Source organism: Thamnophis elegans, chromosome 4 (assembly GCF_009769535.1).
Source record: "Thamnophis elegans isolate rThaEle1 chromosome 4, rThaEle1.pri, whole genome shotgun sequence".
In the NCBI taxonomy this organism is placed as follows: domain Eukaryota; kingdom Metazoa; phylum Chordata; class Lepidosauria; order Squamata; family Colubridae; genus Thamnophis; species Thamnophis elegans.
In genome coordinates this window covers 108475231-108499285 of record NC_045544.1, presented here as the reverse complement: position 1 = coordinate 108499285, position 24055 = coordinate 108475231, and the positions used below count along the sequence as shown (strand labels likewise).

The following is a 24055-nucleotide window of genomic DNA, read 5'->3' as shown; positions in this document are numbered from 1 at the left end:
CTGCAGTTGAATCTTTCTAAAAATTACATTTGCTGTTACGGATGAACAAATTGTTATTTTTCACTTTTAGATGGAAATCTATTAGAGCACCACCTGCTGTAGGGTGGAGGAAGGAGATATGTGCTATTAATACTTTACTGTATTATTTTACTATATCCAATCATGATTTATTATGACTGCAAAAGGCAACTATGTATTAAGAATAGTTGTTTGTTTATGTATACTTAAGAATAGTTAGTTGCATAAATTTTTGCGCTGTTTGTAGTATATGTTTTAACATAAATTCTCATTGTGATTTGTAATTCTTGGAGCTAAAAAGTAATTGGATTCTCGTGCTGCAGTCTTTGCAAATCCTATTTTTGTAGATATGAATGAAAAATTATATATTTATTAAATTTATATTCTGTCCATCTAGCTGCCTAAAGTGACTATCCAAATTAGAGTTCTTCAAAGTACTCTTGAATATTTAAAAAAAAGTGAGCTCTAAGTAGCCATTTCTGAGTATAGAACACCTTGCATTCAATAATTTGGTCAAAGATTGGGACAAATGGGACAATTAGTTTCATGTTGTCTTCAGTGTTCTGATTTAAGATTAATGTTTATGCAAAGGAAACTCTTATTCCCCAGATTTCAATAATAACTTAACCAAGCATTAAAAAGTAAAAGGTGGTACAGTGCTTAAAATTAATGGAATGTTCTCCCAAACAACTCTATCCTCTTTTTCATATCTGGATTTAGGGTGAAAATTGGAAGCACTACTACAGAATGGAAACATTCCAAACACTGTTTCTCCTGCTTCACTTATTTTTCACCAAACAGAGAAATACTTTTAACTTTCCTCATACATATGTGGTAGCTCTATCCTTGATCAGGCTGCAATGAACTTGTTTCATATTACTATTTCTAAAATAGTAATATGAAAAACCAAAAAACCAGAACTGATGACCTGCTAAGCACTTCAATAATGGCTGGAAGGGATTGCTATAAATAGTTGTTTTCACATATATTACTGTTGTCAAGAAAAATATTTTTTTCCTCTGGCTAATAAGAATTTCCTCCCTTTGCTTATGTAAAACTAATATTCTTCTATAGTTTGCATATATTAAAAGGTGCAGTTAGCATATACTTGTTTTTATGTTATAGACACATGGTTGATGATATGTTAAGTGCTGATGATGTCAGTTGTAGCAGCAGTCAAGTCAGTGCAAAATCGGAGAAAAATATGGCAGATTTTGATGGGGAAGAATCAGGATGTGAAGAAGAGCTGGTACAGATTAATTCACATGCTGAACTAACTTCTCATCTTCAGCAGCACCTTCCAAATCTTGCTTCCATTTATCATGAGCATCTCAGCCAAGGTAAGAAATAATTAAGTCAAGGATAATATTCAATATCTGAAAAACAAAACAAAATTGTAAAGTCCTGCATTGATGGAAATTGTGTCATTAAATTACTAATCTTTCTACTAATTGCGACCTTCATGTTATAGATTTTACAGGCTTTTTAATTGTAGGAACAAACAATGAACATTGTCACATTACTTTTTGCTGCACATTTTTTATAAAAACTACTTACTTAATATCTCAAAGTTCACACTGATAGTAAAAGAACAAGATATGAGTAAGTTTTAGATTTATCTTTTAAATAACATCAATACAAATACAAATTATTTAAAAAGTATAAGAATGGTATTTGGCTTCCAATAGTAGTAATTTGACTATATTCCAGCCTATTGGCAAATTTTCATTGGGTTAGTTACATACTCATAATTACAACATTCTAGATAAAAATTAAACTTTGAACCAGTCAGGAATCACTGCAATGCCAACACCAAAGCCTAAGGAGACTGCATCCCAATAGCAAGCTTCTATTGTAAAGTAAGTATAGCATAAGCACATTTATGGATTGTTAAATATATATGTATATATATATCGGTCTAAAACTACAGGAAAAACATGTCACTCAAGCATCTTCTTGGACCTTATCTAAAGGTTGGAGTAGTGTCAGGTCTGTAGCTCCATAGTTATTGCCTTGTTTTGAACTTCTGGATGTTTGCATTATGCTTGTTTTGATACATGCATCTAAATTGGGAAGGAAGGGAGGGATGGTTATGATTCGGATTAAACTGAAAATAGTAAAAAAAAAAAGATGTTTTATCATGCATCCTGTGTTATATTATGATTAAAGCTGTATGTAGGAGAGGGTTAGGCAAGTATATGCCTTATACATGCACAGAAAAAAGCCCTGTTTGGATTGCAGTGATATTTCATCCAGTGATCTTTGTGGATAATGATTGCATATGACATAATAGGATGGAGCTCTTTTGCTCCTTCTAAAAATGAGTTGTGCATAATATCTGTTGCTTAAAAACTATGCAACTTTGCCAAGAAAGAAAAAACATAAGAACATTTCATATATTTGTACCATAGTGATTCATAATAAATTTTAAAGAGGTGAAGAAGTCCCAATTTATTATAATATTTTAAATAAAATGACTTGCTTCAAGTCTATAGGGTTGTATGTTAACATTTATTTACAGGTGTTCATGGACAGATTCCACTCAAGTCAGGATACACATTCTATATTTTTAATAACACCTGTCTTTTGCTCAGGGCCAGCAGTTCATAAGCACCAGTACAACAGCAACGCAGTGACAGATATTAACTTGGATAATGTTTGTAAGAAGGGAAATACCCTTTTGTGGGATCTGGTCCAGGATGAAGATGCAGTAAGTTAAATATCACACAAGAATATTTTCCAAAGAAAAAGTAATAATAATTGTCAATAACTCTTCTCTTATTTGCTCTAGATACATCTTTCTGAAGGTTTAATAAATGAAGCAGAGAAGCTTTTATGTTCACTAGTATGTTGGTTTACGGATAGACAAATTCGTATGAGGTTCATCGAAGGCTGTCTTGAAAATTTAGCAAATAACAGGTAAATAAACAACCCAGAGTTGCTCTGAGGGACATGAGCAATTTCTAAATATGACACATAAGTAAATATAAATAAACAATTAGGCTTAAACTGCAGGTATTCTTCACTATTTTTTCTTTAAATATAAATATATGATAAAGTTATATAAAGGCTATAAATTAAAGATCGCCATGATGCAAGTGTTGATTTATATATAATTTTCTTTCATTCCTTAGATCAGTTGTAGTTTCTCTTCGCCTTCTCCCAAAATTATTCGGTACATTTCAACAATTTGGGAGCAGTTATGATACACATTGGATTACAATGTAAGTACAAATACTTAGACATAGCAAAAGAAGCTGAATATGATTCTTTATTACCTGTAGTATGATTAGAAATTAGGAATCATACAGGCATTCCTTAGAAAAATGCTAAGAATTTTAAAATCCATTTCATTTTATTTTGAACATTCTTCAACTTAATAACTTCAAAACACTTGCTGATTTATTTAATTACAAATGGAGTGGCAAGAAATCTCCAAGGACTAGTCCAGGCAGTTCCCAGGAGTCAACCCTGACCTAATAAAACCCTGGAAATAATTATTGGGATATAAATAATCACCATATTTTTCAGACTATATGACATACCTGACTATAAGACGCACTTGGGTTTAGGGGAAAAAAACAAGAAAAAATATTCTGAACCAAATGGTGTAGTAATATATATTTAATAAAATATAGCAGAGTCAACCATGTAAAGTCAACAGCAGTATTAAGAACTATCATCACTGTCATTAACAAATGAGGAGAGCCTTTAAGGTTCAAGCAATCTTCTAATTTTCTGGAAACCCCAAGAACTCATCATTGCTAGTGTCAGAATTTATGAAGCTCAGTTGCTCACAATCACTGATATCACTTTCTTCGCTATTTTCATATATGATATCATCTTCAATTCCATCTAAGGCATTGCTAATGCCACATTTTTTGAATGACTGTGCAATAATTTTGTCCTTCACTGAGTGCCATGATGTTTTAACCCATTCACAAACTTGAGTGATAGTGGGCCTCTTCATTCATCCAGTAGGAGTCAGATCATGATTACAGCAGCCATCCATTTGTTCCACTCTTCTTACATATAGACTTTAATGGTTTGTTGATGGAAACATCAAGAAGTTGCAACTGGCTAGCCAATCCAGGAGTCGAACACCATGCTTCTTCATCCACTGCTAGACGGACTTGGCTTGATGACAAGAAGTGTTGTCATCCTGGAAGTCAAAGTCGTTCCCTACAAGTTGCTGAGATACAGGAAGCATGGTCTTTTCCAGGACTTCAACATACTGCTTGGAATTCATGATTCCCTGCATGATTTGTATCCGACCAATACCCGAAGGAGCGATACAGCCCCAGATTATCATGTGTAATGGATGCTTCACAGATAGATTCAGGTAGTACGGCCTAAATTCTTCAGCTGGAAATTTTCTGACATACTTACTGCACTGATTCCCAATCAAGTAGAAATTGCTCTCGTCACTGAAGATGACCTTGGCCCACTATTCGTTGGTCCACTTGGCATACTTCTTGGCCCACGGACGTTGAGAGCGGTTGAGCCTCTGTGAACAAAGGTTTACTTTGAGCCCTGCAGCCTTTGAGCCCTCTGGCAAGTAGTCTGGGACACACTGTGCTTGTGCATACTTTTACATCATATGTTTCACCCCAAATTCTTGTGATCTGAGGTGAGGTGAGCTTCCTGTCAGCCATCAAAATGCATTGCAGATCCCGATCTTGCCGTTTTGTCAACTTTCTGGGTCTTCCAGAGCAGAGCCTGTCATCAACTGTCCCAATTATTTGGTATTTTTCAACCACTCTGCTCACTGTGGTGTGATGGCATTTCACTCTCTTAGCTATTTCTATACAGGAGTAACCCTCTTCATGAAGCACAATGATGTGATGCCGCTGCTCAGTACTGGTGAAAGCAAAGGCCTTCATTCTTGCCCACAGCGAAAGCTAAATTAAATTACTCGATGCCTATTTTCATGCTTATTTATAGTCAGAGAGTATGACAACATTGATTGGCTCATAGATTTAGCCTCTATACATTTTGATTGGTCAGCCAAAGCTCGCTGCTAATTGACTACTTTTAATCCTAATATTCTCGAAAATTCAAGTTGTGTTTGTTTTAGCACATAAACTCACTCAAAATCTTAAAAAGACTTTGGTTATATTAATAAAAATTATGCATCTCAATCCAACTACAGAAATGTTCATCAAAGTACTAATTTTGCGTGATTTCTATGTGTGAAAAGTTGATTAAACATGTAAATACAGCTTAAAATTGAAAGCATGCAGGACTTTTTCACACAGCTGTAGTACAACTAATGATAATTGATAGCCAGTGTTCCCTAGATACTAAAACAGTGATGGCGAACCTTTTTTGGCTTGCGTGCCAAAAGGGGTGGGAGTGAAGGGGGGTTGTGCACGGGCGTGCCACACCCATAATGCAATGTGCATGACCCCAGCACGCATTTTTGGCATGCTTTATTCGCCCTCCCCGGGCTCCAGAGGCTTTATAGGAGCCCGGGGAGAGCGAAAACAGCCTCCCCCACTCCCCCGGAGGCTCCAGGAGCTTCTCTGAAGCTTCTGGAGTGCAAAAAACCAGCCCTATGGGCAAACCAGAAGTTCAGAAACAGACTACCGGTTTGCTCGTAGGGCTGGTTTTAATCCTCAGGAGCAAACCGGCCCTACGAGCAAACTGGAAGTCCGTTCCCAAACTTCCGGTTTGCCCGTAGGACTGGGTTTTTTGCACTCCGGAACCTTCAAGAAGCTCCTGAAGCCTCTGGAGGGCCTCCGGGGGAGGAGGCTGTTTTTGTTTTGCCCTACCCAGGCTCCTATAAAGCCTCTGGAGCCTGGGGAGGGTGAAAAATTGCCTCAAAAGAAGGTTGAAGTCACCTGACAGGACAACGCCTCGTGTGCCCTGACAAATGACTGCGCATGCCACCTGCCATAGATTTGCCATCCCGGTCCTGCCAGCTTTCATACATCCTTGTTATTTTACCCAGCATATAATTTGCTTTTTAAACCACTTCTTTTTGCCTCTAACTGCCACCCTCCCTTTCTCTTGTGGGATATATCTTCTTATAGAACACTACTATTCTCAGGTTCTACTTATCAATTAAGCAAAAACAAAATCTTTCATGGATGTGTGCCAGACTCGCAAGAAAACATTGACTCCTGCATGCTATCACAAGATAAAACCTGCCATATCATATCTAGTAGTGGATGTAATGAGTAATGAATGGAATGGAACAATACCAAAAAGTGGCTAGAGTTATGGCACATCATACAGAGCAACCTTAAACCTAATATTTAAGAAATATTATGAACTATCTAAGAAATCTTACCAAATGCAGTGTGGGTGTGTGACTGACATAATGGTTTTCTTCTATAATTCTCATTAAATGATATGAACTCTTGCATTGAAACAGGTGGGCTGAAAAAGAACTTAATATGATGAAACTTTTCTTTGATAATTTGATACACTACATTCAAGCAGTCAGAGAAAGACGGCATAAACACACATTGTAAGTATGAGTCTGGAGGATAAGGATCTTGACCTTTTTGTCTGTTCATGATTTAATATTTTGTACTATCATTGTTCACCTTGGCCTTGCTATTTGCACATAACCACACTAATCGCTTGATTGGACAGAATAATTTCAGCATCTGACTTATTGATACCTATCCATTTCCACCATTTTTCTTCAGAGATGTACTAGCTCTTTTAGTAAGTGGAAAAAGGAATTAAACAAAAGGAATTCTGATGCAAAATAGAATTTTACTTTTTAAGATGGCATTGACCAAATAAAATTATTCTGAGGCAGTGTATAGCTCAAATATCCATCAATATTTGCCTCTGTTATAAAATCATGACTAATTTATACCATACTATTTTATGCTGAGTGCTGACGATTGAAATTGTTTATGTTCAGCAATCTTTATATTGGAGTAGGAGAAAGGTAAAAAGATAGTTTGGAAATTAGAATGAAAGAATAAGGCTTTTATCATTTGGGTATTAGATACACAGCAAATTCCATGTTGTCTTTTATAATATGAGATACAAATTCAGTAAATGTATACTGAATATATGTTCATCATTAATAACTGAAACTATTTTGAATAACATTTCTTAAAGTTTCCATGTGGCACTTGTCTATACTTATTTAAAACATTTAAATAGCCACACGTCTTATATCCAACATTGGGTACCTCACAATCAAAATATAAAACATCTACTTAAGATAAAAATATCAAAACCAAAACACCTGGTACTACAATCAAAAGTTTCCCATGCAGCCCCACGTTCATCTAACCCAGCAAATGGAGGAAAACCTACAGTCATAGTGTATTAGTCTTAACTTAATAAAAAGGTTATTTCAGGTTAATATAGCCAGCATGTATGTTCTCCAGTGTTATATGACAAAGAAACACATAATAATATTTGATATATACTCAGTTTTTGATGTCAGTGAACCCTCAGTGCACAAAATTCATCAGCAAAAATCAATACTCAACATTGTGATTTTTGTTTAATTAACAAAATTAAAGAATGAAACAGATTAATATTTGAATGTCTATGAAACAGATAAGAATGAAACAGATTAATATTTTATATTTATGCTGGCCTATGACTTTAATAAAAAAATCTATTTTATATTTTACTTTACAAAATACCCCATATGAATTTTAGTTTGTCTGTTTTGATTTCATTTCAATATTATTACTATATATTACCATGCACCCTATAATCCATAAAAGCTGGGGAAACTGAAATATTTCATCCAACTGGAAAAATATTACTGGTCCAGGCATGATGAAAAAAAAAATCTGAATCCTACAATAATGTTTAGTTTTAAGATTTGATAATACGTTTTACAGTGGACAAATTAAAATTATCTCTTTGATTTACAATTTTTAATTCCTCTATCTTTTTTGTCACAAAATCTGAATTGAATGTCTGAAGACTATAGCAGTCAAGCTTAAATGATTTTATCTTTTCAAACATTTGTAATAACCATTTGTTATCTGATAATGAGGTTAAGACAACCTTCAGAAAAGATGAGATGTATTAATCTAATTTAATTTGGAAAAAATATTAAGCTGTCCTAAGGTTTACCATTTTTTTTTTACTAATGTCAATGATAGATACAGCCACAGCGCAGAGGTTCAGGTGCGTCTTCAGTTTCTGACTTGTGTCTTTTCCACTCTGGGATCACCAGATCATTTCAGTAAGTTCTCACTATATCTTAATTTTTAAAAAATTAATTTTTTGCTTTTTTTCTTGAAGATTTATTTCTTAAAGAAATATTTAAGGTGGGAATTCAGAATGCTTATTGTAACCGCAAATTTTAAGTACGAGTAGTCCATGACTTACAACTGGTGGCTTAGCAACCATTTGGAATTACTACAGACACCCCAAAATGTAAACAACCCGATTCCAAACTCCTAGAGTTCCTGCTGCAGTTGGGCATTTAGCAAGCAGCCCAGTTTATGATAGATAGATAGATAGATAGATAGATAGATAGATAGATAGATAGATAGATAGATAGATAGATAGATAGATAGATAGATAGATAGATAGATAGATGAGAAAGAGAAGGAAGGAAAGAAAGAGAGAGAGAGAGAGAGAAAAGAAAAGAAAGCCAAGGGTAGAATCAAGGGAATTGTACTAGACAGCAATGCATGCAAAGAGAATCTGGATTCATATTTATTGGGCCAAAAGTGTGATGCAGCTGCAAACAAAGCAAATACAATCTAGCCTGCATAAGTAGAAATATTATTTAAAGATCAAATAAGTCATTGTTCTTTCTTTTCTGCATTGGTCCACATAGTATCCGGTCTTGGCCATTACATTTTAGGAAGGACAGTGATAAACTGAAACCTGTCCAGAAGATAGTAATCAAGATGATAATATGCTGGGAAAAGCGAACTTATGATGAAGTATTGGATATGTTTAGCCTGTGGCTGAGGCAATTGCAAAGAAATATGATAAAATTATATGAATATCTGTCATATAAAAGACAAGGCTGAATTGTTCAGAATTGTTCCAAGAGATAGTAAAGAAACAAGTTCTAAATTAGAAGGAAATTGATATTTTGTTAGAATGTAGGAAAGAATTTCTAATACTAAGGAGCTGTTGAGTTTTCAATAGGGGACTTTCATTTAGTGAATGTGTTTAAAGAGCCTTGCTAGGCATATTTTGGGGATGTTGTAATAGTGGGTTCCTGCATCTTGAAGGTTCTTTACCAATTACAGATAACAATTATTTCTGCAGATGTATGGAACTCAAAAGAATTTTGTACTGTGGTACAGATTTTCTGGATATGGTTTTTTTGGCTATGTTTGCATCCGATTCTGAGTTTTGCTGTGAAATGACAAGATAGGAAAAGGTGTGAACACAGTCATTCCTGACACAATCAGTTATTTTTTCTTATTCATTGACCTCAGATAGGTATTTGATTTTCCAGAGGATTTGTAGACAGCAAGACAAGGGAGATAACTGGAGAGTAAATGACTTGAAATGTTGGCTTGAGGATTACCCATACTACTTGCACCTCTTCTATAGTTGCAGAGGCATCATAAGAAGTTTGCTGACACCTAATTTTCAAGTAACCAGCCATCTCCACAGCCATCTACTGTGTGATATTTTTAGAGCTTTTTAGTGGGGAAACACCTTTGTATTCAAGTTGGTGCAATTCCATGAAATGTCCGAAGCCCCATTTAGTCTGTATTACAGGATTGAAACCTGAGCAGTTGTTTAGAATATAAAGTTTTGCCCAACGACATATTTTCTTAATGGCTACCTTTCATGGCTGATTCAGTCTAGCTGGAAAGGGTTGACTGAATTTGTCAGGTTATCACTGTTGGATGTGAAATATTAATTTCTCTAAATTAGAGGGCACTGTGCTTTTTAACTCACAATATTGATGCTTAATATCTGTTGCTTAGCAGTAATATCCTGCTTGAAAAATATTCAAGGTGTTGAATATTTTGAGGGTCATGTGGCAGCCATGCAGCTTTAGATAATCTTTTTAAAAACAAACTATGCCTTTTTATTAAATACTGGATTCTCTTCTCTCCTCTTCCTCTCCTTTTATTCTTATTACAAATAACTGAAGGCAACAAGTACAACAAATGCTCCTTCCTTCTATTTTACCCACAACAACCACCTTGAGAGAGAATGACTGGCTTAAGGTCATCTAGCTAGTTTTCATGGCTAAGGCGGGATTTGAACTCTCAGTCTCCCAATCCCAATTTCTAGCCTAGCCTGGGGATAAGTCTCTAATTTGCCCCACCCGAGTGTTGAATGTTGAATGCAAGTTGTGTTTTTATTACTTTATTTATTTTGTTCACATATTGTTTATTTTGAATTGCACCCCCTCCCTAATGATTGTAAGCCGCCCTGCGTCCCCTCAGGGAAAAGGGCGGCCTATAAATCCTAATAAAATACTAAAAAAATACTAAAAATCTTAATCACTAGACCAGGAGTGTCAAACTCAAGGCCCACGGATCAGATCCAGCCCACGTGGTGCTTAGATCTGGCCCATGGAGCTGCCCTGGAAACAGTGATGGACCGGCCTGCAGTGCCTCTGCCAGCTAAAATGGAAGCTCCATTTTAGCTGACAGAGGGATGTAGGAGGCCATTGCAGCTGAAAACGGAGCTTGGGAGCCCATTTTCTCTGGCAGAATGCTCAGGCCACCAAAGGGACCCCCGACACAAGTGATGTAGAGCTGGCCACACTTCCCCTACCCTCCCCCCCCCCCCCGAGGTCACAACCTTGATGTGGCCCTCAATGAAATCGAGTTTGACACTAAACCAAACTGGCTCTTTGTCACATTGATGGATGACCTCTTTGAGGAATATAATTCTTGAAACATTTTGATTGGGGCGGGGGGACTTTTGATACTGTTTACAGCTATATTGTGGATCAGCTAATGAGTCGGAAGTGCACAATGGTGTTAAAATGGTGCTATTGCAGGACCAAGTTAATATAGGGACATAAAAGTGATAGGTCTCTTCTTTTGTTGCTCCCTAGCAGCTGGAATACAAGTCATGGCATCTGTGATTCTGAAGGTAATAAATAGCCATCAGTACTGATAGACACTGATAGCTCAATCTTCCATGAATTTTTCCAGCTTCCCTATAGTTTCATTTGGTCTAAATAACACGTGAAGAGAGCAGATTCCACAGTTTACAGGCAGTCCTGAAGTTACAAAATAATGGAGTCTGCCTCTTATGGTTGCAAGTGGTGATGGTTGAAAAGCAAAATGCCCACGTGATAGCATTGCTTAGTGACCCCCACTCCTGTTCTGCCCAGTGCTTCATTAAATGGCATATGGGATGCCTCAGGTGGAGGAGGCCTTGGGAGGTCTAGTAATTATCCACCTGCCCTGAGCCTCACAAGGCCTCCTGTACCCATAGGCATCCTGTGCTTTGCTTCCCATCCCTCAGGGTCCTCACAGCCTTGGGCCTGCTTCCCACCCCACAGGTCTCCCACACTTCCACATACTCCCAATCTTGCACTTACTTTTGAAAGATCTCTAGAGGTCATATTAGGGAAAGATAGCATGCCAATTCGCTTCACACCATATATTGGCCATGTGGCTGTGCACTGGAATAGGACGACATTTAAGATCAGACACAGTGTTGTTGCAGGGCAACCGTACCAAAAATGGCACCTGCTTCTAGAGATGGAGCCATGCAGCCTCCGGATTCTGAAGGTTGGAGCAGCCTGCCCTCCTTCCCTAGACAAGGTCCAGTACACCAAAACTGTGGACATGATGGATAGGGCATGTCACCAACAATGTATGTTTATCAGAAATTCACTGGTTAGAAAAATAAAAGCTAACCTAGGATTTTTTATTGAACTTATACTGCTATTGGCGTTTGTTGTTCTGGTTTTGTATTGCAGAGAAGAGGATATGAATCCAAATTATAACCCATTGGAGGATTATTATAATCCAAATAAAAAATGGATAGCAAATTACATAAATATATTTGAATTTCTAGGGTTGAGTCTGGAACAAGTTGATGTACTATGGCACTGCTTAGTTGAAGATTCTGAATGTTATGATGATGCTCTACACTGGTTCTTAAATCAAGTAAGAAGTAAAGATCAGCATGCTATGGGAATGGAAACCTACAAGCATCTTTTTTTAGAAAAGGTAAAGTGGATTTGATCTTTGCTATATAATCAGTTATTGTTTCTATTGAGCACAAGCTTCAAAATGATAATTCTTTTTTTTTTTTGTTAGATGCCTCAGCTGAAGCCTGAAACAATTAGTATGACTGGATTAAACTTGTTTCAGCATTTATGTAATTTGGCTCGATTGGCTACTAGTGCATATGATGGTGGTTCAAACTCAGAGGTAAGCAAACTTACTGAATGACTGTTTAATTTTTTGTAAAATTAAACTTGGTGTTTTCTGAGCTTGGTTGCTTTCCTGCAGATGTTTCATTACCCAACCAGATAACACCATCAATGCTAGAAGGGAGTGAGGTTTGCTGTCTGTTTATAGTCTAATGATTTGCCCTATCAGTGTTGGTGGGAGTGTTTACAATTCCTCTGTAGGACAATCAGGCAGAAGAGGTAGCAGAGTGCATCCATAAACACTAACTAATAGTCAGAAGACATGATGAAAACTCCTTAATTTCAAACACATGGTCAAACTTAACCATAGCTTCTACTGGGAAACTATGAGTATCCTAGACCAAGCAAAATCCAAAAAAGCTAGATAATTCCTGGAAGTCATCAACAGGCATGTAGAGATAAAGAACATCTACATACCATTTGAAAAACAATCAAGAAACCAAAAAGGAAACAGAAAGATCAAAATACCTTCCCTCCAGCAATCAGTACATAGATAAGCAGAGATTAATACCAAGACTAATACTAAACAATAAATAATACCCTAATCAAGGAACTACCAACTCAAAACAAACAATAAACTGCCACCTACTCAAGGAACCATCAAAAATAACTCCCACCAACATTGATAGGAGAAACCACTAAGCATATAAACAGAGCAAAACCCATTTTATTCTGATCATTAGATATAGAGACATCACAGCATTTGAATACCTTTTCCAAGACTTTAATGGCCGCTCCAGCAAATGTTAGTCTGTGACATATTTCTTGACTGTTTGCCAATTCTAAGGTTGGTTGTTCCACCTTTTGTAATTAGTTTGGTCTTGTTTAATTTTAACCTCTTTTTTCATTTTGCTCTTTATCCTTTGCATTTTTGCTCTCAGAGTATACTACAGGTTATTGATGTATCTTTCTCCAATTTTGATACCAGATTTGTCTTATTCCAATCCAGCTTTCCTTAATATATATTCAGCATGTAGGTTGAACAAATAAGGAAAGAGGTTGCAGCCTTGTATCTTTTACTGCCCAGGGCCTAATGCAATAGAGGAACATTTCTACCACCATGCTTTATAGTTGCATCTTATGAGACATGTTCCCTTTGGTTTCACCAAACATGTTATCTGGTATTATTTCCAAATTACTTCATCTTTGCCTCATATGTCCAGAGCACATTGTTCCAGAAATCCTGGTCTTTATCTCGGTGAATAAACTTTGGTCTTGTCTGGTGTTCTTTCTGGACAGCTGAGGTTTCCTCCTGGCTCACTCTTCAAGTAGATCTAATTTGTGTGGCTTCTTCTTTCTAATGGTAGAAAGGACACTTTGACCTCACTAGTGGTGAGAGCTACCAGAAATTCAGTTAATGAAATTCTGGAGTTTATAGAGACTTCGTTCACCATGTTGTGTGAATTTGCTGGGTCGGTCTGACCTGAGCAATTTAGCAGTTGTTTGAAATCCTCTCCACTTATTTATGATCTTCTAGACTAGGGATATCAAACTCAAGGCAATCGGGGTCGGGGGTTGCTTAAATTTGGACCGCAGGGACGGGTGAAAATATCAAAGAACTGGCCCGCGGTGCCAGCAGGTTGCTGCCGGAGGCATCTGTCTCACCCCCCCCCCCCCCCGGACAGCGGAAGAGAAGTACAACGCTGATCCAGCCCTTGAAGAAATCCAGTTTGACACCCCTGTTCTAGACAGTGGAATAATTAACATACAGTTCATATTTGTCATATATTTGTTATAATACATTCCTTTACCAATATTGTTGAAATGAAGTATCTATCTGTATGTTGAAAAGGGCAATAATTTCAGTGAGGTGTACTTATTTTCTCATATCACTGTGTGCTTTCCTTTGGTGTAAAATAAAATTCAATTCAATAAAGATGTGAGGAAGATATGATAGATAATTTTACTTGACTCTAGGACAGAAATTGTCAACTGTCAACTATATTAGCTTTCCTTTCTTTCCTTTTTTGTTTTACAGTTGTGTGGTATGGACCAATTCTGGGGCATTGCTTTAAGAGCTCAAACTGGAGATGTGAGCCGGGCAGCTATACAGTACATTAATTCCTATTATATTAATGGTATGATAATTTATTTGAAATTCTGGGCTTAGAATTCCAAAGAAAATACTTTATATCATTACTTTTTTCTTATGGAAATAAAAGAAATTTAAACAATATTTTTTTTTTAAATCTAGTTCATTTATTTTTAACTCTTAGGTAAAACAGGTCTGGAGAAAGAACAGGAATTTATTAGCAAGTGCATGGAAAGCCTAATGATAGCATCTAGTAATCTAGAACAAGATTCTCATTCCAGTCTTACCATTATTGAACGAGGACTTCTCATGCTTAAAACTCATTTAGAAGCTTTTCGGAGAAGGTAAATTATATCCTTGTATTGTTTTATCAAAAAGTAGTATTTCAGGAAAATTGACTAGCACTTATGAACATTATTTTTGTGGTCTTAATATTAATGTGTTATGTTTTTTAACTGCTTTTAGTTACGATTTTCAAAAAAAAATTGAAAATTTTGTTACAAATTGAAGTGGATTATTTTCAAGGACTAGGGGATGGGGCTGGGATAAAAGAGAGAAAGAAACTTGCCTGTGATATAAATTAGAGTTTCCCGGTCCATGTACCAGCACCTGGCCACGGCATGCCAGAAATTGGTCTGTGCAAATAAGCGAAGCCCCATCCATGGGATTCAGGCAGCATGTGAAACCAAGTTCCCCCCAGTGCGTGGAAAATCTTTCGCCATGGAATCAGTTCTTGGTGCCCAAAAGGTTTGGGGCTGTTGATGTAAATCATTCTAGTTTTGGAATATCCTTTGGTTTCCTATGTAGTGTCGAGTAACCTACTTTTAAAATAAGACTAAAACATTGAGCTCATAAAATTATCTTTATAGTTCTGTAGACCTTGACAAAAGTTCATAAACATCACAAATCCTGAAATACTAAGAAATTCATAGCCACAGAAAATAAGACAGGGTCTTACTTTCTTTTGAACACCCCTCTCCCAAAATAGGCACATGGCCTTATTTTTGGGGAGGGCTTATTTGAGGTACAGAATGCGAGCGTGGTCACTTCATGGCTGCTACTGTGTTGCAATATTTTCAGGGAAGGCTTATTTTCGGGGGAGGGTTTATTTTAGTACCTTTGCTCAAAAGCCCAATTTGTCTTATTATCCAAGGAGATCTTATTTTCAGGGAAAGGGTATGAGCTCAGCCTACTAATTTCACCTTGAACAGGTAGACATGTACATTCCCATATATTTGCTCAGAAGAAATAGTTTGTCACTGTTTTCCCTTTTTATAATACTTTTTCTTCAGATTTGCATACCATTTGAGACAATGGCAAATAGAAGGCACTGGTATCAGCAGCCATTTAAAAGCATTGAGTGATAAACAATCACTACCTCTCAGAATTGTTTGTCAACCAGCTGGACTTCCTGACAAAGTATGTTTTAATTTGTTTTCACACCATATCTTGTTTTAAATCTCTTGTCTTGTCTGAGAAATAAATTTAATGTATGATGTGTTCGTTTCCAGATGACCATTGAAATGTATCCAAGTGATCAGGTGGCAGATCTAAGAGCTGAGGTTACGCATTGGTATGAAAATTTGCAGAAAGAACAGCTGAATCAGCAAGCACATCTGCAAGAATTTGGTCAAATCAGTAGAAAAGGAGATTTTCCAGGTACATTTTAAAGTATTTTTCTGATTAAAACTTGACTGATTTGCAATCCAATTTGTTTTGAGTGGTAGGTTTAATTTTGTCTCTTATTTTCAGACTATTTTCATACAAAATAAAAAGGCTGTTCTAGTGTTTTTCTCAATTTTGTACATGAATGAATGAGTGAATGAGTGAATGAATAAAATAATAGAGAATTTCTTTCTGTATTTCTATAAAATGATTGTCATGTGTAGTGGTTAGAGTAGAAGGCAAAATATTGAAAAAAATGTTTTTCATTTTTAGGGGGTCTCATGGGGCCTGTAAGAATGATTTCTTCTGGACATGAACTAACAACTGACTATGATGAAAAAACTCTTCATGAATTGGGGTTTAAAGATATGCAGGTATTGATAAATATTTAGAGGTGATTATAAAACTTTCTGTAGTGATAATAAATTCATTATATTTACTTATTTGTTAGATTTTTATCCCACCTTTATTACTTTATAAATAACTCAAGCCAACAAGCATACATAATACTCCTTCCTATTTTTCCACTATGACAACCCTATGAGATAAGTTGGACTGACAGAGTGATTGGCCCAAAGTCACCTGCTTGGCTTTTAAACCTAAGGTAGAACTAGAACCTTGATTCTGGGCCAGCATCTTAACCATTATAATTGGAAGTGGCAACTCAATCACTTAGCAAAGTTGTTGCTAAGTAGGAAATCATGTGACCACAACTGTGTTTTTTTCCTCATTCTGCTGCCTTTTGAAATGCTCACCCCAGTGGACTCTGAGAATAGCAGCCTCAAAACTAATTATTTTCACACTTGGCTTTTGTTTGCTTCCTAACCACTCCTCTGCCCTTTGGAAACCTCACCCTTGCCCTAAGTTAATTAACAAAGGGGGAAATAATGTCTGTATTTACAGTAATTGGAGAGAAAGTGATTATAAAAGAGTAAGCAGACCCACAATGGAAAGCAATGTGCTGGTATTGACAGCTGCATACTACACAAATAGCCCAATAATTTACATTGTGGGATGACTTATTCTCTTTTAATTGTTCCCTTGCCAATCTTTCCACTATGCAAGGGGGGGAGGAGATGAATCAAGCACAAGAAACATTGCCTTCTGAAATAGATCCCCCCCCTTGCCCCCATAGAGTGTAATATTGGGGAGGAAGGATTACAAGAGAGCAAGCAGTCACAATGAGAAATACACATTGAAAGCAATGTGCTGACACCGATAGCTCTGTCCACACTACACAGACAGCCTGGTATATTCGCCATTGTTTGCCTGCTTATTCTCTTGTAATCTCCTCTCTCCAGTTTCTCTTCTCTGCAAGGATAGGAAAGAAAATCAAACTGATTGTAACTATGATCACATACATTACTAAGGGACATTGTGAAGATCATAAATAGGGCATTCATCATAAAGTTATTTTTTCCAATACTGTCGTACTTTCAGTCACTGGAAGCAGTAGATAGATGAAGACTACTTATAATTAAAATACATCCCTATGGAAAAGCTTTACCTTATTTTAGCAAAAAACTCTGTTAAAAGTGCAGAAGGAGCTATCTGTTGGTCAACTGAAAAGATGGCAAGATAAAGTATTGCCCATTGCCAGCATGTATTTTTATACTTTGTCAGAGGGTTGACTTGTACTTTTCCTTCTCCCTGCTACCTGAACAACTTTCTCATGGCCCTAGTCAGTGTGTTGAAGTCATGCTATTGGTACCAATATCCAGATGCCTTTATAATAATAACTTTCTTACTTTTTTAAAAATAAAATTATTTTCACTTGTTATTTCAAGATGGTCTTTGTGTCCCTGGGCGCTCCAAGGAGAGAGCGAAAAGGGGAAGGAGTTCAGCTTCCAGCATCTTGCTTGCCAGCACCTCAGAAGGACAACATCCCAATGCTCTTACTTCTGCAAGAGCCGCATCTTACCACCCTGTTTGATTTGCTAGAAATGCTTGCCTCCTTTAAGCCTCCACCCGCAGAAGTGGCTATGGAAGATAGTGAGGTAACTAAGATTCTTAGGCATAAATTGTGTTTTAGGCCAGGGTCCCCAACTTGTGAGCCACAACCCACTACTCGACCATCTATTCATAATCAGACTGCAGGCCGGTGCACATGCGCGCAGCTCAAGTCAAAGAAATGGCTGGCTGGTTCACATGCATGCCACTCGTTTGAGTCAAGCTGTACACATGCAGAAAGGTCCGCCACTTGCATTGTATTGTATTGTATTTAATAGATTTATAGGCCGCCCAATCCCGGAGGACTCCGGGCGGCTTACAGAAAAGAAGTAAATTTTTTTAAAAATAAAGAATTAAAAAACAGAGGAGACAGATTAAAACCTCATCATGCACCCAATCTGGTCGGGGCTGGACTTCAGTCATGAGGTCAACAGCCCCAGGCCTGCCGGAATAGCCAGGTTTTGATAGCCTTTCTGATGGCCATGAGAGTGGGTAGGTCCGGATCTCTGGGGGTAGTTCATTCCATAGGGTCGGAGCGGCTAAAGAGAAGTCCCTCCCTATGCGATCTTATCGGCCATTGGGAGGTATGCGGCAGTAGGAGATCTCGCAGGTATCCAGGTCCTAAGCCATGTAGGGCTTTAAAGATAATGACCAGCACATAGAATCGCGTTCAGAGACCAATAGGAAGCCAGTGCAGCTCGCGGAGGATAGATGTAACATGGGTGTATCTTGGTACACCCAGTATCGCTTGCGCGGCTGCGTTCTGGACTAGTTGTAGTCTCTGAACACTTTTTAGGGGCAGCCCCATGTAGAGCGCATTACAGTAGTCAAGTCTTGAGGTGATGAGGGCGTGAGTGACTGAAGTGCCTCCTGATCCAAATAGGGCCGCAACTGATGCACCAGGTGTACCGGGCAAAGGCCCCCCTGGTCATGGCCGACAGGTGATGTTCTAATGTCAGCTGCGGATCCAGGAGGACCCCCAAGTTGCGGACCCTCTCTGAGGGGTGGGATTAGGGATTAGGGATGGACTATCTGGACTGTCCTTCGGGGGCAACATCCACAGCCACTCGCTCTTGTCAGGATTGAGTGCAAGTTTGTTCACTCCCATCCAGATCCTGACAGCTTCCAGGCACTGGCACATCACGTCCACCGCTACACGGAGAGATACAGTTTTGTATCGTCCGCATATTGATGGTATTTAATCCCGTGCCGACGAATGATCTCACCCAGCGGCTTCATGTAGATATTAAATAGGAGGGGGGACAAGACCGAACCCTGCAGCACACCATATTTAAGGGGCCTAGGGGTCGACCTTTGCCCTCCAACCAACACTGACTGCGACCTGTCGGAGAGGTAAGAGGAGAACCACCGTAAAAAGGTGCCTCCCACTCCTACCTCTTCCAGCCGTTGCAGAAGGATACCTTGGTCAATGGTATCGAAGGCCGCTGAGAGGTCAAGGAGCACCAGGATAGAGGAATGTCCTCCATCCCTGGCCCGCCAGAGATCATCGGTCAGTGCGACCAAAGCGTTTTCGATGCTGTATCCAGGCCTGAAACCAGACTGAAAGGAGTCTAGATAATCTGTTTCATCCAAGGTCCGTTGGAGTTGAATGGCCACCACCTTCTCAACAACCTTCCCCAAAAAAGGGAGGTTGGAGAATGGACGATAGTTCTTAAGAATAGCTGGGTCCAGAGAAGGCCTCTTGAGGAGGGGTCTCACCACCGCTTCCTTCAAAGGTTGCGGGAAAGATCCCTCCTGCAAAGATGCTTTCGTGATCATCTGGTCGAGACCAGCCAGGAGGGACACGGGTCCAGTAAACAGGTGGAGGCACTCATCGCTCCCATGGCCTTGTCCACTTCCTCAGGGGTGACAAGCTGGAACTCATTCCAGGAAATCTGATCAAGACCCTCCCTCGGCATCTCTGCTGGTACTGTCCAAGTGGAGTCCAGGTCTTCCCGAATCTGAGTGATTTTGTCTGACAGAAACTGAGCGAACTCCTCAGCCCTTCCCTGTAAGGGTTCCCCTGCGTCCTCACCCTTCAAGAGGGAGCGGGTTATCCTAAACAGGGCGACTGGGCGAGATTCTGCGGATGCAGTATGAGCGGAAAAATGTACACATTTTGCCCCCCGTACTAAATAAGTCCTAATAAAGACTCTTAATAGTGTTCGGTCAGATTCGAAGTTGATAGCCCTCCGGCATCGCTCTAGGCGTCTTTTTTGGAGCTTCATTTCCCGGAGTTCCTCGGTAAACCAAGGTGCCCTCCTGGATCCACTGCCGCGGAGAGGCTGCAAAGGCGCAATCCGATCCAGCGCCTCAGTCGCTGCAGTATTCCAGGCGGTGACCAAGGACTCTGTCGAGTTGTGGGCAAGGGGGTCGGGTATCTCTCCAAGCTCCTTCTGAAATCCCAGCAGGTCCATCAGGTGCCTGGGGCGGAACAATTAATCGGTTCCACCTCCCTGCAGTGGGGGAGTAGCTTCCTAAAGTCAACCCTCAGCAAGGAGTGATCTGACCATGATAAGGGCGAGATCTCTATTCCCCTTAATTCAAGATCACGTCTCCACTGCCCCGAGAGAAATACGAGGTCGAGCGTGTGTCCCGCTCTATGAGTCGGCCCCTGAATTACCTGGGTCAAGTCCATGGTTGTCATGGAAGCCATGAACTCCTGAGCCCCATCAGAGAGTTCGCCTAGAGATGGCAGGTTGAAGTCCCCCAGTACAATTAGTCTGTGGAACTCAACCGCCAACCCAGCTACTGTCTCTAGGAGCGCAGGCAGGGCTATTGTGACGCAGCTGGGAGGTAGGTACGTCAAGAACAAGCCCACTTGAACCCCTAGGTCCAACTTCAAGAGAAGAAACTCACACCCCACAATCTCTGGAGCAGGGATCCTGTGAGGAACTAATGACCTTCGGATAATAACTGCCACTCCCCCACGTGGTTGGTGGAGCACCTGGAACCCTTCTGGGCACATTTCTAAGAGGAGGACTCCTCCCTCATGGCCCAGCCAGGTTTCAGTAATACATGCCAGGTCTGCACCCTCGTCTAGTATTAAGTCCCGGACGGGGGGAGCTTTCTGAATCACAGACCTGGCATTTAGCAGCATCAACCTGAGACCAGGGCCCTGACTTCCCTTGGTACCAGGTCCTTGAGTTGAGCTTGCAGGGCCGGAACAAGGGATCGCTGTGATGTAGCGACCCCTCCTTCCCCGGTAATGGCTACCCCTGCAGCTCCCATCATACCTGCCCCTCCCGGTCGTAACCGAGATGCTCCGACCCGCCCCCATTCCTGTAGACCCTTCCCCTTCTCCCATGGCCCCCATTCTTCCCAGCAGGCCGTACATATCATTCATTCTAGGATGGGAGGCATGGCCTGGTTTCCCTCCCCCCACCCCCACCATGCGGCCAAGCCACAAAGGTTGGGGACCACTGTTTTATGCAGTATTTAACCATGCAAGCACAAACATGATAGGAGTCCATGATCTGTCAGACAATAGGCATTGCTGCATAATCTCAGATGATATGGGTACCAAAAATAAAATAAAAATAAAAATGTGAACAAACATAAAATTGTATTTCAGAAGATAATTAAAAAAATGTCCAAATTCCCTGTCTTCTCATGGAAAAATAAATACTTCTGCAATCTCTATTGTAGCATTTTGGCATATATTGCAGAAGTCTATAGTGGACAAGTGTGTGTTTGTGGGGATTAATTTCAGAAGATGATAAGTGCTATCCATTGGCTCCCCAAATACTCTATGTGTATAGGCAACATAATTGTTAACTTTTACTGTTAAATGTAAGAGATTCATGAAAGCTTTGAGTATTGATGAGTAAAATTGGCATTATATTTTTGTGATAGGTTAGTTTCTTTATCCATCTGAATTTTAGTGTTCTATTATCCTACATGGAGCTATAGAGTGGTTATAAATAGTGTATAATTATAAGTATAAGGATGTTTGCCACTGTTTTTGGGCATGATGATAGTATGTAGATAAGCAAAAAACTATTACAATCAATTTAATATTTAACTTGAATATAGAGAATGTATGCTTAAACTGTTTTGACTTTCAGTCATGGCACTAGGTTGCCACAAACTGCTCTCCAGACAGAGGTTGTGTTCACAGCTAGCAAATTCAAACATGATTCAACCTGCACAATTTGTTATTGTGTGCTTCATGCCTTCTACCTTTTATTGAAAGTTATTTGTGCTCAAGAACAATAGCAATAACTAGATTTTTATTCATACTGATATGCTACTATAGTTAAAATACTATATGTTATTGTAATTTAACTAATATAAATATATTAACTAATAATAAAGAAGATAAAGTCATAAGAAAATTAAGCCTGATAGAAAAAAACCTGATTCTCTTTTTGAATTCAGTGTAAAAAATTTATTAGAACATCTACTACAATCCATGTAACAAAATTGTTGTTATTGTCATTTATTTAATGTCCATTTTTATATATGCATGATATATTTTACCTTTGTTTTCAGAGTGCAAAATGTGAAGAACTCCACCTTCATGCAGAAAATCTTTCAAGGCGAGTTTGGGAGTTGTTAATGCTACTGCCTACATGTCCTAATATGCTTCAAGCATTTCAAAATATTTCAGATGATCAGGTGAGCAAAAAGTCATCTCTTAAATATTTGCAATTGTTGATGCATGAAGTTTGAAGTGCTACATATAATTTAGACTTGGCATCACAGTTTGGAGTTTGAGGATTCAAATATCTGTTACTATTCATATGTCTTGAGAAGGAGAGGGAAGCTATTATGACATTCAGAAGGCCTTATGAGTTGCCAGTGTTGGCATGACAAAGACCCTGTCTACTCCCCTCTTTTCATACAGATATCAGGAAACAAGAGAAAGGGAGTTGCTGAATGATTGAGGCAGGTAGGCCAGTAAGTAATGTTTTGGTGGGGCTGCCAAAGGCCACTATATCACACAGAATGGGACAACTCGCCACAACCAACTTGCCACTGCCAATTTGCCACAACCAACTCATCATGGCCAACTCAGTGGGAGAACTCGCCATGGCTAATTCACCACAGAAGTAGCATGGAATGGGACACTTCACCGCAGCCAACTCACCACAGGACACTTGGTGCAGGACAATTCAACAATTCAATTTAATTATTTAAAATAGTTTAATTTTTTTAACATTTTTGTCATTCACATTTTATTTTCTCCCTCCTTCGGCATCCTTTCTTCAATTATTCTCTTCCACTATGTCTTTGATATTAATGCATCCCATAGTGAGTTGTCCTATGGTGAGTTGACCATGGTGAATTGTCCTGGGGCAAGTTGCCTGTGGTGAGCTGGTCATGGCGAGTTGGCTGTGGCAAGTTGGCCATGGTGAGCTGTCAAAGACCCGATGACACCTTTTAGATTAGTATGCCCAGCGGATGGATGTGCGAGTTGGGTTTCAGTGGGCTCTTGGGGTCTTTCCTATGAATGGGCGTTGGTACTTACCTGATACGCTCATTCTCACTGCAGGTGGAGACAGCAGTCAGATAGGATTAACTCCGTCCAGTAACCAATAGACTGAGTCTACAGTTTATAAAACCATCCTCCGTGCTGCTCCTCCCCAGCTTTCGATGAAAGTGGACTGTAGACTGACATGTAGTTGATATGGAGAAATAGAATAAAGGAAAAAAAGGAGAGAAAAGGCCTACCTAATTCCAACAAGGGTGGAACCTGACTGGAACAGGGTGGGGTTGACTGCTGTCTCCACCTGCAGTGAGACTGAGCATATGAGGTAGGCACCAACGCCCATTCTCCACGATTGGTGAAGACAGCAGTCATACCCAAGCTTGGCCCGTGTTAAGGGAGGGATCCGGTCCCCGTGGAAGAGGAGTCTAAGGAATGGACTTGTTGTAAAATCCTCCTTCCAAAGGCAGCTTCAGTAGAAGCAAAGCGGTCTATCTTGTAATGGCGAATAAAGGAGACTGGAGATGTCCATGTGGCCGCCCTACAAATGTCCTCCACCGAAGCCTGAGTAGCCCAGGCTGCTGACGTGGCTGCACTACGGGTGGAGTGAGCCATTATACCCTGTGGAGGAATTAGA

General features: G+C 39.2%; 1 protein-coding gene across 1 annotated transcript in view; it reads left to right on the top strand.

The window, feature by feature from the left end:
- The window catches only part of USP34 (ubiquitin specific peptidase 34), a 148354-nt gene that overhangs the window by 51151 nt on the left and 73148 nt on the right, over positions 1 to 24055 (top strand). Inside the window, exons 16-30 of the mRNA XM_032216880.1 lie at positions 1144 to 1358; positions 2613 to 2728; positions 2810 to 2937; positions 3153 to 3242; positions 6398 to 6493; positions 8115 to 8197; positions 11980 to 12134; positions 12225 to 12338; positions 14319 to 14418; positions 14557 to 14716; positions 15665 to 15791; positions 15884 to 16031; positions 16311 to 16411; positions 17825 to 18034; positions 22482 to 22607. Coding sequence (XP_032072771.1) covers positions 1144 to 1358; positions 2613 to 2728; positions 2810 to 2937; positions 3153 to 3242; positions 6398 to 6493; positions 8115 to 8197; positions 11980 to 12134; positions 12225 to 12338; positions 14319 to 14418; positions 14557 to 14716; positions 15665 to 15791; positions 15884 to 16031; positions 16311 to 16411; positions 17825 to 18034; positions 22482 to 22607 — 1969 coding nt within the window. The remainder of the gene's footprint in view (positions 1 to 1143; positions 1359 to 2612; positions 2729 to 2809; positions 2938 to 3152; positions 3243 to 6397; positions 6494 to 8114; positions 8198 to 11979; positions 12135 to 12224; positions 12339 to 14318; positions 14419 to 14556; positions 14717 to 15664; positions 15792 to 15883; positions 16032 to 16310; positions 16412 to 17824; positions 18035 to 22481; positions 22608 to 24055) is intronic.